This window comes from Ursus americanus, chromosome 2 (genome assembly GCF_024610735.1).
Source record: "Ursus americanus isolate L20-20 chromosome 2, mUrsAme1.1.p, whole genome shotgun sequence".
Classification (NCBI taxonomy): Eukaryota; Metazoa; Chordata; class Mammalia; order Carnivora; family Ursidae; genus Ursus; species Ursus americanus.
Window position 1 is genome coordinate 43,629,684 of NC_142128.1, and position 17,453 is coordinate 43,647,136.

Sequence of the window (17,453 nt, forward strand, 5' to 3'; positions counted from 1 at the left end):
AAGGAAGGTGACCTTCCCTGAAACAGTCCTATCTCTTTTGTCAACTTCCTTCATATAACCCCCCCATTTGTACCACTGTTCAGAACTCCCCTCTATCTGCAAGAAGGGGTGCTGCCATATTCTTGAATCGCTTCATAAAACCAATTAGATCTTCAAATTAACTGGTTGATTTTGGTTTTTAACACAAGCAGTGAGAAGTCAGAATGTGAATGAGCTGGGGTGGGGGTGAGATGGGGAAGGAAATACATAGTGGGTGTCACAAGGGCAGGAAGGACAGAGTGACAGCAGGGTTCAAGGTTGGGTGCTGGGGAGCTGTGCGTTTTCATGGATTACTGTCTGGATGGGAAGGAAAGGCACAAGATGTGGGGTGACTTTTCTATGCCACACAGGACTGGTTCTGAAGCAAATGAATTAGGGGACGGGGAGCAGGATGGAAGCTGGTGACAGGGAGAAGCTGAAAGCCAGAGAGGAGAGTCAGACCAGAGGGGAAGTGAGAGTCTGAGTAGGTGTCCAGGGTTGAGGGAGGAGCACATTTGCATTATCTCAGAAACTCATGGAAGGCTTGTGTGTGGAGAGGAAGTCAGAAGAGAGGTGCTGTGTGTGGGGTAGGTTTGTTAGAACAGCCGTCAAAGAACCACGATGTAAGAGAAAGAGAGAACATCTGCAGATACAATGCTGCTTTTACAACTTGCGTTGTTGGCGGTTCTTCTCCCAGGTGGTGACAGTGATGATGGTGAGAACTCTCCCCCCACCCAGTGTGTGCAAATGTGTGTGTGTGTGCGTTTATGTGACTGTGTGTGTGTGTTTTAATACGTGTATGTGCGTGTATGTGTGTTTCTGTGTCTGTGTACTTGTGTGCATATGTACCTGTGTAGGTTGTTTTGTGTAAGTGTGTTTGTGCATGTGTGCATCTGTGCACTTGTGCTGTGTGTGTACACTAGGGCCGTGGGTCCCCACCATATACTTGGGGATGAGAGCGTGAGCCTGGTTCATCCCGAGCATCCCTGACCCCAGGGCCGTGTGCTTCTCTGACGATTGGGTACGAAGCTCAGGGCTCTGGGGCAGCACATGTCTCCTGAGACAACTACGTCTTCCCTGTCCTCCTGATTTTTGTCCCCCTCCCTGCCACCTTCTTCTCCTTTCTCTCTCCTTCCCAATGACCTCCTCTTCCAAAGTCAATCTGTCTTTTCCCACAGATTTCCAGGAGCCAATCTACTTCCGAGTCATCCGAACGTCATTCCTCTACAACCTTTCCTGGACACAAAATCTGGGCTCAGTTTGGCTGGATGAGCTGCAGACTCATGCCTGGGACAATAAGACTCACACTTTCACTTTCCTGTGGCCTTGGTCCCAGGGCAACTTAAGCAATGAGGAAGTGGTGACAGGGGAAAATTTATTCTATTCAAACACCATTTTAGTTAATCAGGATTTCCGTGAACATGTCAGCAAATGGCAGCTCGAATGTGAGTTCAGTTCCTTCAGAGGTGTGATGGAGGTGGCTGGTGTGTGTGTGTCTCCTGAAGTTCCTTCTTCCTCTAGGAAAGAGCTTCCACTGGCTTCTGAACCTCACATCTCCCCAACATAAATCTGAATCTCACCTGTGTGGGCCTGGGTGGAAATCAGACCCCGATTCTTGAAAAGCTTCATGTCTTTCGCTACTGTCCACTCCTCTCATTGACCACATGCTGTGTTCTCCTGTCTCCCACTAGCCTCTCCTGTGACCACTCCCTTCCCTGGTCTCCAAGCAGGCACTCAATCGTCCCTCACTCTGTGACTGACTCCTGGAACTGTGTGCTTTTCTCCCCCATCCAATCCCAGCAGAGATGTTTGTCTATGCTTTCCTTGTACCCCCACTGCACTCCCTTCACCCCAGATTGTTTGTACTCCAGCTCTCCCACTGACCCCTTCCCTATCATCTGCCCACACCCTTCATGTCTCTCTTCCAACATTTGCTCCTTCCTCATTCACCTCTTCCTTTGCCTACAGCAAGCACCACTTCCCCTCCTGTGAGCATCTCCTCAAGCCAAACTGTGCTCCATCCCCTCCAATTCTCTGAACTTCTCCCTCTGTTTCCACCATCCTTGGTTTCCACACATATCATTTCATCTCTTTCTCTCCCCCTGTCCTATAACTCACAGTCTCTTTTCCCCAGATCCTTTTCAGGTACAGATGGTAATAGGCTGTGAGCTGCATGTTGGAAAACCATCAGTTGGCTTCATGAGGATTGCTTATCAAGGATCGGATCTCATAAGTTTCTGGAACATGTCATGGTGGCCATCGCCAAAGGGAGGAAGTAGGGCTCAGCAGGTCTGCAGACTATTCAATCAATACCATGAAGACAATGAATTAATACAAACCCTCATCATTGACTACTGTCCCCGCTATCTCTCGAGTCTTCTTGATGTAGGGAAGGCAGATCTCCAGCGACAAGGTCAGTCCTGCTCCCTCCCTCCAAGCATGCTGCATTCTGTGCTCATAAATTTGCACCATTCCCTCATAATCTGAGTAAGAAGGAGTCAACAGGGAGAGGGGATAATGGTAACAGGTTTCTGGACGTGGAATGATGCGTCCATCTAAAGTGATGTGAAGATCTACCCTCTCAGTCTGTGAATATCTCCTGTGTCTGCAGTGAGGCCAGAGGCCTGGCTGTCCGCTGGCCCCAGTCCTGGTCCCGGCCATCTGCTGCTGGTGTGCCACGTCTCTGGCTTCTACCCCAAGCCCGTGTGGGTGATGTGGATGCGGGGTGAGCAGGAGCAGCGGGGCACCCAGCGAGGCGACGTCCTGCCCCATGCTGATGGCACGTGGTATCTTCAGATGTCCTTGGATGTGAAAGCCACGGAGGCAGCTGGCCTGTCCTGCCGAGTGAGACACAGCAGTCTAGGAGGCCAGGACATGGTCCTCTACTGGGGTGAGAAAGAGCTGGACCTGGCTGAGAAAGGGGGTGGTTGGTGTTAGAGCAGAGGATGAGAAGCAGATGAAAAATTTGGGTTGCTAGGGATTCTAGACCAAAAATGACTAATATCAGTAAACCAAGGGATGGAGAACTGAGAGTGGGGGCCCTCTAGATGTGGGAGGGTCCAGAGGGTTGGGTGAAGGATCCATCTCTGAGGAGGGATGGGAGAAGTGAAAGGAGGAAGGGCAGCTGGAGAGGCAGAGGGTGACACGAGCAAAGAGGACCAGGGAGGTAGAGTTCAACCTCAGGTGGATGGGAAATGACACCGTCTGTGCTCCAAACCCACAGAGCAGCCCCGCTCCATGGGCTTGGTCTTCCTGGCGGTGATAGTGCCCCTGGTGCTTCTGGCAGGTCTGGCGCTGTGGCTCTGGAAGCGCTGGTAAGTCTCTGGAGCCACCTTCCTGCTCTTTCCCATGTGTCTCCCCACCTTTCGGTCTGTCCTCAGCCCTCCTGCTCCCAGTGCCCTGTCCCCCTGCAGTCCTCACTTCCATCTGCTGCAGACTGACTCCTCCTCTGTTCCTCCCAGGAAAACACACTGGAGATGTCCATGCACTGACCTCCGTTCTGAGCGAGATCCCAGCAGCCCAGCCTCCAGTACTTACCTAAACCCAGCTCAGTGGTGACGTCCTTGCAACTGTCTGTGTGCAGCTTTGTCCTTCAGTTCTGCTTAATGATCTGTTGTCAGTATAAGCTCAGTGTAATTCAGTGGAGTTTGTTGTTCTGACTTGGTTCTGGAACTCAACTCTCAAAATTAACTCATTGGAAAATGAAGTCCCATCAATATCTGTGGGTCACTGGCATCAGGTGTTACTTCCTCCAGTGAGCCCTGCCTGATTCAGAAGTGGAGGCAGTATCTGCCTCGTGAGAATTTCCTCCGTTTAAACCTGCACTTCGGCTAATCTATTCCTGACCCCCAGCCCTGGTTGCCCCCATGAGGTCCTTTTTCCCTTCTAATTCTTAGGATTCTTGAGAGCAAAGTTCATGTCTATGTAATATTTGTATCCTTGGCAAGGAGCCTCCCCTGCATGGAATATGTCCCCAATAAAAATATGTGTTGAATTTATGCTATATTCTTAGGTTTTTCTTTTTCTTTTGCTTCCTGACATGCTCGTAGTAGTTGAGATATTTAGTGCTTTTCTTGTTAAAAATGTTCTCCCTTGGCCAAGGTCTTCACACTTTCCCTGTCCTGTTGACATCTCCAGGCCCCTAGGTTGAAATGAGTTTTCCTGTGAAGATTTCTATTATTTAACTACAGACACCGATGGGATGGATCTGTTGGTCCCAGGGTTCTGAATAAAAACAGGAAGGCAGGATGCTTGCTGGTTGTGGGGCTCAGGGACAGCAGGGCTGTCACCATGGGGCTGGATAGAAATATAGGGTCTTGTCCTCCGCTGAGACTCACTGAATCACAATTTGTACTTTAGCAAAATCAGCAGGGGATTCACGGGTGCGTACATGTGACGTCTGAGACGTAGCATACGAGTGTGTCGCTGAAGGGAAAGGGACGCTCCAGGCAAGAGAACGGGAGTGTCGTGGTCAGGGATGAATGGGGATCCAGCAGGGACAGTGCATACAGTGCCTTCTGGCTTCCGTGGCTGCCGTGTGACCATCCTGAGGACACGGAGTCCGTGACAGTGAGCCGTTGCTCCTGGGGGAATTGTGGGGTTGGGGTCCTGGGAGCCTCTGCTCACAACACTTGCCACCCGATGACTACCCAGCCTGGTTTCATGTGTGTTTGTGTTTAAAGACAGCTTCTCTAGTATGTAGATGTGTTTGTGAGGAAGGTAGTGTATGGAGTATTTCCCTCTACTGAAACATGAGCTCAGAAGTGCGCACATGTCCCAGCTGCCGACTGTGATCGCCAGCGTCTGCTTTCAGCCCCGCAGCTGTGCTGCCCACGATGGTTTTAGAGACTAAGAAACAAGAAACAGTCATCGTCTCATGAATCTGGGGAATATCGCTGCTGTTCCTCCTTTCCCATGCCGTCCTCACAGCCCCTTCGATGTTACCGTAGCATTTTCTGGAAAGGCGCCACGAAGACCTCCGGATAGTCCTGTTCCTCTCCTGGATGTACCGCACGGCCGACCCGTCACCAGCGGACTCGGGGCCCACAGCTCTGTGTCAGGAGCCCGCGCGAGCCGCACCTGCACAGCTGTTTTGTCACGAGGCACATCCACCTTCTGGGCTTAGGACACCAGTCAGTCCCACGGCTCCGGGCGTCAGGGCCGTTTTCCACAGTGACATCCCTAGAGTAGCGCGAACACGCAGAGCATGTGGCGCCGAAAGAACAGCAAAGAGGACACGTGTTCACTATGCGGGGGGAGCACAGGAAGGCCGAGCAACCCCTGCTCAGCCTCCCCCGGAGTCGCCCGAGGTGGGTGACCCATGTCGGGACGCTGCACGTGTGCACGACGAGTGGTGCGCGCATGTGTGGGGTTCAAATCCACATCAGCAGGCAGCCCATCAGCACAGACAGACTCCGTGATAATGGACATGCACCTTTGCGACCGACAACGCCCACGGCAGTGCGAGTGGAGACGCCACGGCTAGACTCAGTGACCCTCGCTTTCATTAATTAACTCCACAAACCGTTCTCGGGCTCTGACCTGCAGCAGGGACATCCCGAGTGTCAAGTAGTGGGGACGAAAAGGTCTTCTGTGTCTTCAGAGCCTGATTTATGGTTTTTATTGTTGTTTGTAACCAGTTTGTTAGTCAACAAGTTATGTGAATTGAACTAGGGGACAGGAGCTTCTTTCTAACTCGTTTAGGAGCTGAGAGAAGAGTCCAGGACAGAAGACTGTCCAGAGGGACCACATGCAGGCTCCTCGCCCTACACATGTGAACATTTCTGGAAAATAACATTAATATGGGAGATGTGGCAAAGGTGAAAAATGGGAAGGGGGAGAGCAAATCATGGGACTTCTGGAATCTTCTCTCATGGATCAGAGTGCTTGGCTGTTTCTCTAACTTGCAGTCTCCCTCATTCCCCTTTTGTGGCCACCCTGTGGATTTTGGTTGGTTGACTCCCCCCTCCTGTGTAGCCCTGGGCTCTGATCAGCCTGAGGCCACAATGAGACATGTTGAAGGATGGACAGGTAACCTGCAGGTCAGGCCAATCACCAGACAGAGGCCACTTGTATCACTCACAGTGATGGTTCAGGGCCAGGCACCTGCTCCACGGGGCACGGGTCACAGGGAACCTGATCCTTGTGGTCAATGGCAGGGGAAAGAGATGTCCTTCCTCTCCTGGATGATAAGGTTAGTGTATGAAGCCTGAAATAAATACAGTTTTTCAGCACCAGAGAAGCAAGCCTGAGATGAAGCCTTGTATATGTGAAATTTACCAAGAGGGTAAATCCCAAGTGTTCTCACCAGAAGAAAGAAAAAGAAAAGAAAGAGAAAAGAGAAGTTCCGGGTGTGAGGTGGTGGCCGAGTCAACTGGCTTGGTTGTGGGCTCAATGTCACCATGTCCATGTACACCAAACATCAAGTGATTACCTCATTTTATGTTTTTAAAAGAAAGTAGCAATAAAAATATTCTAACATGTGATGAATGCTACATAAAATATTAATTTTCATGACTTGTTTCAGTAGAAGTTTCCTTGACCAGTTCTGCATTTTCCTTCTAAAATGCAGCCTGCCACCCTGGGGACACTCAGGTAAGGACGTGAGCATCAGCTCCCTGCACGCCCCATGTGCCCCGGGCTCCCATGATTCCTCAGGCCGTCCTCTCTGAGGAGTTGCTGGAAGACTTTCCTCAGGAGGACCTTCGTTCATGTCCCGTCACAGGCTCTGCTGCACCTGTTAGAGCCTGTGCGGTCCCGCACGGCCCGTGGTGCCTCCCAGCCTTCCTCCCTGGGCAGCTGGAATGCTGCACACTGTCCAGAGGCCCAATGTTCATTTGTCGTCATACTTCAGTAATGGTGAAAACAGCAGCAACAGCAAAACCAAAGCATTGAAGAAGCGAAGGCAGACACACGGACCCACAGAAGGTGCTGGAATCCCACTGACTCTGAGCTCCCCAGTCCACCAGCCAATACAATCCTCATGTGGTTTTAGCCCAACAAGGTGGATTTCTGTCCTTTGTGGCTGGAAGCTCCCCTGTGATGGACATGGATGTGGCTCGTGGGGGACACTGGGCTAATGCCTCTTTTCCTTGCAACATTCCTCCTCACTTCCCTCTTCCTACCCTTGTTTCTTGAAAATATTTCTTGCTTGTTTGTTTTTTCTTTCCTTTTTTTTTTTTTTAAGATTTTATTTATTTATTTGACAGAGAGAGAGACAGCCAGCGAGAGAGGGAACACAAGCAGGGGGAGTGGGAGAGGAAGAAGCAGGCTCCCAGTGGAGGAGCCTGATGTGGGGCTCGATCCCAGAACGCCAGGATCACGCCCTGAGCCGAAGGCAGACGCTTAACGACTGAGCCACCCAGGCACCCCTGTTTGTTTTTTCTTCATGTGTCCTCATCTTGTGACACTCTTACCGTCTTGTCTGTTAACCTTGCCATTTGGATTAATCCTTGTCCTAAATGTTTTCATGGATTTCTAACAAACACTGGTCAGGAATCGTGGTGTTTTGTCTGCTGTTGATTAGTGACTGGCAGAAATTCATACTTTAGGGTTTTCCTAGAGATGAAGGGACAAGCTGCAACTTGTAATAAACTGGGACGTGTCATGGTCTGGCAGGTAAATAGTCAACATGCAAGAAGTTTTCATGGGTTTTCTGCAGACCCATTGCATCAGTTCATTCATTCATCACTTACTCAGCTTTTCCTACTTGTGTGGTAAACATGTTCTCTGAGAGCAGTTCCACCATGCATGAGGAGCAGCTCTGCCCAGATGTTTCAGGTATAAAGATGGGTGTCTGAATGGCTCCGTCGTTAAGCATCCAACCCCTGCTTTCAGTCCAGGTCATGACCTTGGGGACTGAGATCAAGAACCATGTCAGACTCCCAGCTCTGTGGGGAGTCTGCTTGTGATTCCCCCTCTCCCTCTTCCTCTCCCTTGGCTTGTGCTCTCTGTCTCTCTCCAATTAATAATAAATCTTTAAGAAAAATAAGATATAAAGAATAATCTCTTCCTCCAAGTTTTTGTTTGTTTGTTTTTGATGTCTACATGAATCACCCAAAGTCAAACTTCAGAACTGTTGAATAAGAAAATTCCAGCACCTCTATGCGAAGATTTAATTGGCTTTATTAAATGATGCAGGAATCGGGCACCCCCCATCTGGCACGCAGGTGGGCCCTCGGAGGAGTTGTATGAAATGGAAGGGTTTGTGCAGGGAGGTTGGGGCAGGGAGTTAGTAGCAAAAGAGCATCGTTCCAGGAGTCAGGCCTGTTTTCTTGGGGGGAAAACCCTGGTTTTATCATACACATGACCTCATCTTCCTGTGGGGGATGGAGGGGACCCAGGTGACAGACTCCCTGGTGCTGATGGGAAGAAAATTTCCTGCTTGGCTGGTGAAGGCCGAATTTCTGGGGGAGGTTAAACCATAATTAGACTGGGTTTGAAGCCACCGGTGTGGGAACTTGGTCTTGTGTCACTCTTTTGGGCCCGTGATTTTCTTTTTTGTAACAATCCCGACTTTTGATTGACTCTGCCCTTACTGAGACAGGTGATTTTCATGCATTCGGAGCCGCTCTCAGCTCCCGTGTGCGGTTCACCTTCCTCGCCGCTTTATGTAGTCTCTATAGGCTCGTGACATTTTCGTTTAGCCTCTGGGATCACAGGGCATGGTTGCTGGCTCACATTCTTCAGGTGGGTTGCTTTCCTCATTTCTAGGCATCCCAGGCTCAGAGAGGTCAGTCACCTGGTGGTTAGCAGCTGTGAACACACATTGAAGCTTTGGAGAGAATACAATGCAGCAGAGAGATGATGATGTCCACAAGCAGTGTGATTCCCGACATTTGGAGTTCACTTTAGAGCTGTGGTCCCCAAGACCTAAAAAATGAAAGTCAGATAAGTCAAAAGAAAGAGCCTGAGGAAATCGTCACCCTTATAAGCCCAGCGGCTTGTTCTTAGGCAATGGAGTTTCGGCTCCCCCAGCAGTGTCCTTCCTGGCCTAGCAGGTGAGGTTGGCATCAGCACAGACACCTCCCTGCACAGCTGGGAGATGCTCGAGGGTTATTCTCTTATCAAGGAAAACTTCGGCGAGGGATTTTAAGGAACTCTGTTGTACTGCTGTTTCTTTAGCGGCAGATTTTGCGATAATTATAAGAACTAAGGAGAAGTGTTTAATGACAGCCTCATTTACATTTACCCCTAATGAGGGAAATAGGGACCTGCCGCAAGGAGTCAAGGAGTGTCTTACTCCACTCAGCAATATGCATTTAGGGAAGTGACCAGTGGGATGACCTATTTTGCTGGTGAAAAGTTAGGGGCACAGTTAGATTATCTCCTAGCCCGGAATAAATGAGGTCCCCGCTCCCCGCAACAGCTTAGGAGACGCAGACCAGGATGCTGGTGCCAGAGTACAGGGAGTCTACCTCAAGGTCAGCCACCTCCCTCCCTGGTCAACTTCATCCAGGGGCCCTGGCATCCTATAGCTTTGCGGGAGCGTCAGTGGTCAGGAGCCCTTGGCCGGGTCCCGTTCCCTGGCACGAGGGCTGTCCTCCTCCGCTGATGTTGCAGAACCCAACTCACCAGGCCCTAGACTGTGACTAACCAGTCCCTCTGAGTTAGGCACGGGGAAGTCTTTAACCTGCTGAGGACAGGCTTGAGCATCAGTCATTAGAGACTTCTAGTCGTTGTCCCACCTCCACAAGACAACACGAATCAGCCACAGGTCGTGCACTGACAGAATTTCTAGAATTTTGTAAGGTCTTTGTTAAGGATCCTGTGCTTTGTCCAGTGAAATGGGTGCTTTGATCACCGGAGAGGGTGGAAAGTACACCCCATGTGGGAGACACATTTCAACTGTTTTTCGTAGTTCTTTTGTTTTCTTTCTCCGTGATGGCCTCAGCCTGGCGGCAGGCTTTACCTGCATCCAGAAAACACACCCACAGCCACAGGAACATGTGGATAACCGACACTGAGTGGCAGATTAATGAAGTCCAGTTGCAGGTGTGAAAATTGCATAGAAGTCTCTACGCCAATGTCTATCCATCATTGGAGGCATCCTAAGTGTATCAGGCCCGGTGAAGGAATGCGAACACTGAAACTAGGGTTTGGCAGGGAGCCAGGAAGAACCAAGCGACCTTTATGGGGCTTCCCAGAACCCTGACTTGGTTGAATTTGCAACCATTATTTGACCATAGTAATTTTTTTTTTTCAGAAGCAGAGGGTTGCCATGTCACAAGGGTATTAGGATGGCGGGGGTCTGCAGTGAGGGGCCATCTTTGCAGAAGCACAGAGGACTTCATTCAATGTGATACATTCATGCAGATAGACTCTCGAAAGGCCCTGGTATCATTATTATTGATTTGATGATACTTGCCATGTAACTTACATACTAAGTAGTCCCAACTAGTTTAAGAAATCTTTTGGAACATTCTGAGTCAAAACATCTTCCTTCTCCTTCCCTCCCTCTCCCTCCGTCCTTCTTTCTCCTCTCCCCTCCCCTCCTTTCCCCTTCCGTTCTTCCTTCCTTTTCCTCCCTCTCCTTCCTTCCTTCCTTCCTTCTCCTTGATTTTGATTTTTGGAAGTTTGTTAAATATCAAAAAGTTTTTAAAGCACTTACTTAAATAGAATCAAGAATCTTTAAAAGGTAAAAAAAAAAAAAAGTCATAACCTTAGCACAAGCAGACCAAAAGTTCAAGGAAACTGTTCTTTTAACAGAGAGAAGACCAAATTTTAATTTTGTATGGGCTTAATTTTGATATTAAAACTTATATCTTAATAAATTTATTTTAATTTTATGACGCTTGACCACACATTATTATTTCTTTTTAAAGCTAGTGATGAAGGATAGCTGGAAGAAAGGCAGGCAGGGGCCAGGGGCCCCCACCCTTAAAAAGATTTGACACCACCCTGGAAGGGGCTCTCCACCCTTTCCTACGTGATAGATAGATGACAACCTGAATGGATGACATGCTCATGGAGGGTTAATCAGATTAAAACAGCCCTCCAACAAGGCCATAAAAACCCCTAGACTTAGAAATTTTGGTGGCGACCCTCTCGGGTCTTGCTCCTCTTCGGGAGCTTTGTACTATCACTTTGCTATGGCTCCATAAACCTTGCTCTGCTGCCACCACTCCGTCTGGTCTACCTCTTCGTTCTTCGGAGCGGCAAGACCAAGAACCATGGGCACGAAAGGAGAAGAAGTCCTGTAACACTGCCTTTCCCACAAACCTTCTACGATTTTCTTTTTTATATTCTCTTTTTGTCCTATGTTTTTCTTTAAAGAATCATCCTCCTGTTAGGACAAAATTACTTTCTTTTCCCTCAACACAAAAAATGCATCTCCACTCCTTACACCCCTTCTGACTGCAAACACATCCTACTTCCTGGGATATGAGGATATTTCCCTTATTTCTAGGAGCTTTCATTACATATATTACTTAGAATTCTTAACCCTTATGAACTTTCATTTCTACCAAAAACTAAGAGGTGAGCCTGTCTATTCTATCAGCATTTTTTTTTAAAGATTTTATTTATTCGACAGAGATAGAGACAGCCAGCGAGAGAGGGAACACAAGCAGGGGGAGTGGGAGAGGAAAAAGCAGGCTCATAGCAGAAGAGCCTGATGTGGGGCTCGATCCCATCACGCCAGGATCACGCCCTGAGCCGAAGGCAGACGCTTAACCGCTGTGCCACCCAGGCACCCCTCTATCAGCATTTTTTAAACTTGCAAAGTTATGAAGCCATTTACAATTTCTAGAAGCACGTGTCACCTGAATTTTGTGATGCATCATTCACGTATCCAAATATTTTTAGTTTTTTTGCATCAAGCCCAAAGCAGAGAAGCCTGTGTATAGTAATGAATGTTCTAGGATTTTGTCTTACCTGGAAATGATCTAGACATTTAATGGCTTGAACTTAACTCAATTATTTGACTTAGCAAAACTTTCAAGATATTTCAATTACCAAAGATTTTGGAGCTATTTAGAAGTCTACCTACAAACCTTTTAATCGGATTTACATCTATTTAATTTCCTTGTTCTTAACAACGATGCTCACATTACTCACAAAACTTCCTGAGGCATTAGAGGAAGTCAACCCTCATATGTGTTTTGTTGTTGCTGTTGATGGATCTTATACAAGTTAAGGTCGACTTATTTGGTTAATAAAACAGGTGGAAGTAGTGTTATATTCAATGCTGACAACTCTGAACACGTGTCTGTTGTAATTAAACCATTGATCTCAAACTAGTTTTAACATTAAATATTTTTCCATTCACGTGAACCTGAACAACATTTGGGTCCTTTCTATCTTTCTGAGTTTTAGAATGCCCATTCCTCACAACTGCGTATCTTAAAACCCACTAAATAGCTCTTTCACAAATTTATTTTAGCAATGCCTCCCCGAGGCAGAAACAATTCACAACACAGGTATAGACAGACATGGCCATACGAGACAGAGGTAGAATTTTCAGCTTCTGTTTTTAAATTACTACCATCAAATAGGTGAAAATTCGCTAATTATAAAAGTTGCATTTGAGGTCCTTTTGGTTTGTTTGTCTTGGGTTTTTCTTTTGGTGGGCGGGCTAAATGAACATTATTTGCCTAGATGGCTAAAGATTTTTATTTTTTATTTTTTTAAAGATTTTATTTATTTATTTGACAGAGACAGAGACAGCCAGCGAGAGAGGGAACACAAGCAGGGGGAGTGGGAGAGGAAGAAGCAGGCTCATAGCAGAGGAGCCTGATGTGGGGCTCGATTCCATAACGCCGGGATCACGCCCTGAGCCGAAGGCAGACGCTTAACCGCTGTGCCACCCAGGCGCCCCATAGATGGCTAAAGATTTTTTAAAAAAGAATTTGTGGAAAAGACACTTAAGATTTGTATTTGTCCTTGGCAAGTCAGAGTTTAAATGGGCTTTCCCAGTCTTATTTGTACTTGATAAAGATGATCTCCCTGGAGTTTGCGTTTGAAAGGAATTCCTGGAGAAGACCAGGCAGAACTCAGTATATTTACAATTGGAAGATACAGAGAAAATAAATTCAAGTCCTTTCTAGGGCTTTTGATCTTTTATGGCCAGGATGGTTAGAATACATAGAGGATTTTCAGGTAAAAAAGGATTGTTGGTCTTTGTTGTTGTTGTTTTTTTTTAATAAAATTTTTTTTATTATATTATGTTAGTCACCATACAGTACATCCCTGGTTTTTGATGTAAAGTTTCATGATTCATTAGTTGAGTATTTGGAACCACACTTCTGGCCCCATGAAGACTAGTCATGTAAAACGAGAACAGCTGTTTTTAGTTTCTCAAAAAATTTCCCAATTGCCTGAAAAATATCAAAGGACTGACACATCCATCCACCTATGAGAAAGTCTTCTTTTCCTCTGGGTACCTTTAGCTGAGGAAAGGAGGCCTAAAACATTTTCTATCAAGCTCTGAATATCAGCTTTTAATTTGGCCCAATTTTCTCTCATGGAGTTATTAAATTTTTAAAAGTATCTTATCAGGATGTAGCTGGAACAGACAGTAAAGAATTCTGTCAGTACAACCTTATGGAGACCCAGGAGGCATCCGCCAAGATCCTACTTTTCCCAGATCCAGAGCACCCCCCAAGATCACCAAAGAAAGAACCAACAACCTGCATAGCCCAGGCAGGAGAAAGCCACAAACCATGTTCTTGGAATGTCAAAGGAGATGAGCAAGAAGGAAAGAGTTATTTCAGAAAAGGATTAGTAGTCACTGGGTTTGGATTTGGAAAGGAAGGGCTAATGTGAACGTTTATTTCCCTGTCTACTGGGCGCAGGAAGTAATCTATTTAAAATGATTCTGGAGGACCCTCCCTGGGTTGAAGAACTATTTTGCTGTGGTCCTTCGTTCAGTCTTTGACCGAGGAGTGGAAGATCTCTGAGGAGGATCACTTATAACCTCAGGAGCTTTTGTTTGAAAGGGAGCTGAGCTGTCTCTGCACGGTGGAGGGGTGGTTGAGATGCAAAAGTAGACCATGAGTCCTCAGGTGAGGAAGGGTAGAGGGGCAGTAGGGGCTGTCTCAGCCTTCCTCTTTTCTCTTAGGCACCCATTATAGTTTAGATTTTTGATCAGCCTTTTGTAATGCATCTTTCAATGAGATTATTTTGGAATCTAAGCTTCTTGGAATTTTCTGCATGCCAATTAAAATAGCTGTGCGTTTCTGTTTATGGAATTTGGGAACCTTTACTTTCAAGTACACTTCTTAAGTGAACAACACTGTCTAATTGGGACATTCCCCACAGTGGCCACTGTTATTCTAGGTTAATATATATATATATATGTATATATACATATATATATACTTTTTAAAAAAAATCTTTCTCCATGACTACAACTTCCAGAACTCTACTTCTTAGACATCAAATGAGCAGGTGTGTCTGAAGGTGGCACGCTAGACTGTTTAGAATTTAAGGACCCCATGAACTAAGCGTCTGGGATTCCTGGGGCTGCAGTAATTCCTACAAAGGACAGTTTGTGGGGTTGGGCTGTGCCTATGTTACAGTGTATCTCGTTGCTCAGAAGTTTTCTTGAGTTTGGCAGGGAGTTATTAGTAGAAGAGAAGGAGTGTTCCAACTTCCAGCCTGCTTTCCACGTGGAGGAGCAAGGGGTCTTACCATGCACGTGACCTCATCTACCTTTCCGGTGGAGAGGACCCAGGTGACAGACTCATTGGCTCTGATGGAAGGAAGTACTTACTGACACTGACTGGTTAAGGCCACATTTCTCCTGGGGTTAAATTCCTTAGATTGGGTTTGAAGCCCCAGTGTGGGAACTCAGTTCATGACATCATCTGGGCTTAGATTTTCTCAGAGGAAGAGCCTCATAGGGATGTAACTTCAGACTCTCGCCCCGCCACCAGCAGAGCAGCTCTTGGTACCCTGCTGGCCAGCCGGCTTGGGACAGAGAGCGGGACACTAGTTCTGTTCTGGTTCATTTCATCCTCAGCCAGGTGCTTTGTTTTTCAGTTTTGGGGCTGGGCCTTCTAAGGGTTCCCACCTTTCCCTCAGCAGATGGAGCCTCTTGGTCTGGGACAGGGTGTGTGACTGTCTCTCCCTGCAGGAACCCTTTCCCCCAGCAACCCTGTGTCTTCACCTGTGCCCTGAGGCAGTGGGGTTCCCTGCCCTTCCCATACCTGGGGAAGGCTTCATTCGTTTTGCAGATGGTGGCCTTCTGCCCTTCTCAGGCAGCAGGTCCTCTCACGCCTCAGGCTTGTACCCTGAGAAAGCAGTTCCCTGGTCTGTATCCTGGATTCCAGCCTGTCGGGAACCCCTGGTGAGGTGGTGGGATAAAGCCTCGTTACAGTGAATTTCCCGAGTCTGTGACTCTCAGGGGCTCCAGGTGCTCATGCTAACCCTCAGTCATTTGTTAACAGTCTCAGTGGAATTTTTCTTTCCGACTTATGGAGCATCTGGCATCTGTCCCAAGTAGGCAAGGGTTTGCATCCCCTGTTTCCTCGGAGGAGCCCGTCTTTCCCTAGATTTTGGGTTAGGCTGCCCTGATCCTTCAGCTCTGATGGATTCAAGAGACATGGTTTTGATTATCCAGTTTTTCATAATCTTAAATATGGGCATGAGCTCTTTCTAGTTTTCTATGTTCCAATCTTAACTTTCCAAAAAATGTCATCTTTATAATATGACCCTGAGATTATTTCTGTTTACTTGTAAACCAAGAAATAACAGGACAAATAGTTCAAACGCATTTATCCAGATGACATGAAGCACAAACAAATATTGAAGAGCCTTTAACCACTTAAGGACGCCATGAAAGAGGAAGGTCAGGATGTCCAGCTGAGGGAAGCTCTTGAGAAGACAAGCATGGAACATTCAAGCAGCAACAGTAAGAAGGGAATCTGGATACGTGATTCCAGAACACTCTACTAACTTCCCTTGCTACAAATTCTCGTGGTTTCTTATTACAAGTAATAGGAGGTTCGCGGCAGGACCCTCTGTGTAAACACTCTGATTATTAGCATATGGCTTTATTCTAAGCAAGACTGCATAAGATTCTCATTTCAACAAGTAGGATTACAACTAAAAAAGTTTTATGTTGAAGATTACTACGATATTTAAGAATAATTGGATCCCAGAATGGAATTACTCAATCATTCAGAAACAATCACTGATCACGTCCCACTTGCCAGGCCCTCAGTCAGATGTGGGGATCACGAGGGGACAGGGACAGCTGGGGCCCAACAGTGAGTCAAGATTGTGAGTGGACAAACATCAGCCCGGGTCAATACTTTAGAAAATATTATTTCAAGCTGGCTTGTTTTTGTCTAGAGTGTGCATGTTATTATAAAACTCAGCACACCAGAATGAGCAGACTTGGTTTACATGTTTTTCTTCCCAAGTAGAATAAAAGCTCCTGCATACAGTGATTGCACTGTGAACACTGTATTTTCATGAGTGTAGCACGGTGCTCGGATCCAGGCTGGTGCTAGGTGACTGGTGAGTCAAACCATATGAATGCAAGTCAGATGGAGGGAGTATTCTTCAGGTGTTTCAATGTCCTGTGGTCTCTGTGATGGCTACTGGTTCCTCCCTAAGAATCATGGTGGGCTGGTGGTTGCTGATACTGTTAGACAGGCAATCATGGGGGAATCTGGACAAGCAAATAGAACAACGGTTAAAAAGAAACGAATGGGCCCAAAATGGTGCCTCAGGCCAGGCCAAGTCCCCAAAACTTGTTTAATCCCTAACCTACTGCAGTTTCAACCTCCCCAAAAATGTACATCTATCAGTGAGGGATTCTCTGGTCAGCACCAGGGAGATACTCTGCCATATGGGCCCTCTAGACCCCAAGGAGGGGAGGTCCTCTGCATGTTAAGACACCCTGCTCTCCAAATTAAGGGATGCTGACCTTCCCTGATACACTCCTTTCTCTTCTTTTGCCAACTTCCTTCCTGTACAAACCTCCCATTTGCACCACTCCTCAGAACTCGCCTCTACCTGCCAGATGGGGTGCTGCCCAATTCTTGAATCCCTTAATAAAACCAACTACATCTTCGAATTTACCTGGTTGATTTTGTTTTTAACACAAGCAGTGAGAAGTCAGAGATGTGAATGAGCTGGGGTGGGAGTGAGATGGGGAAGAAAATACTTGGGGCGTGTCACAAGGGCAGGAAGGACAGAGTGACAGCAGGGTCCAGGGCTGGGTGCTGGGGAGCTGTGTGTTTTCGTGGGCTACTGTCTAGAAGAGAGGAAAGGCCTTGGAAGAGTGGTCACCTTTCCACGCCACACAGGCCTGGTTCTGTAGCAATTGAATTAGGGAACGGGGAGCAGGATGGAGGCTGGTGACAGGGAGAAGCTGGAGGCCACAGAGGATGGTCAGACCAAGAGGGGAAGTGAGAGTCTAAGTAGGTGTCCAGGGTTGAGGGAGGAGCACATTTGCATTGTCGCAGAGACTCAGGGAAGGCTGG

The 17,453-nt window shown here is 47.3% G+C and overlaps 1 protein-coding gene across 3 annotated transcripts; it reads left to right on the forward strand.

Moving 5' to 3' along the window:
* The first annotated feature begins 521 nt into the window (after nt 1-521).
* Nucleotides 522-4,016, forward strand: LOC123783615 (T-cell surface glycoprotein CD1a-like). 3 transcript variants are annotated; one of them, XM_087855402.1, is made up of 6 exons: nt 522-733; nt 1,197-1,463; nt 2,153-2,431; nt 2,630-2,908; nt 3,305-3,332; nt 3,480-4,016. In XM_087855402.1, the coding sequence occupies exons 1-6, from the start codon at nt 673-675 to the stop codon at nt 3,574-3,576; spliced, it is 1,011 nt and encodes a 336-aa protein (XP_087711528.1). In that variant the 5' UTR covers nt 522-672; the 3' UTR covers nt 3,577-4,016. The 3 variants fall into 3 exon arrangements, with proteins under 3 accessions (XP_087711528.1, XP_087711532.1, XP_045640421.2); XM_045784465.2 differs by having other exon boundaries at nt 527-733; nt 3,242-3,332; XM_087855406.1 differs by lacking the exon at nt 1,197-1,463 and having other exon boundaries at nt 525-733; nt 3,242-3,332.
* The last annotated feature ends 13,437 nt before the right edge of the window (nt 4,017-17,453 follow it).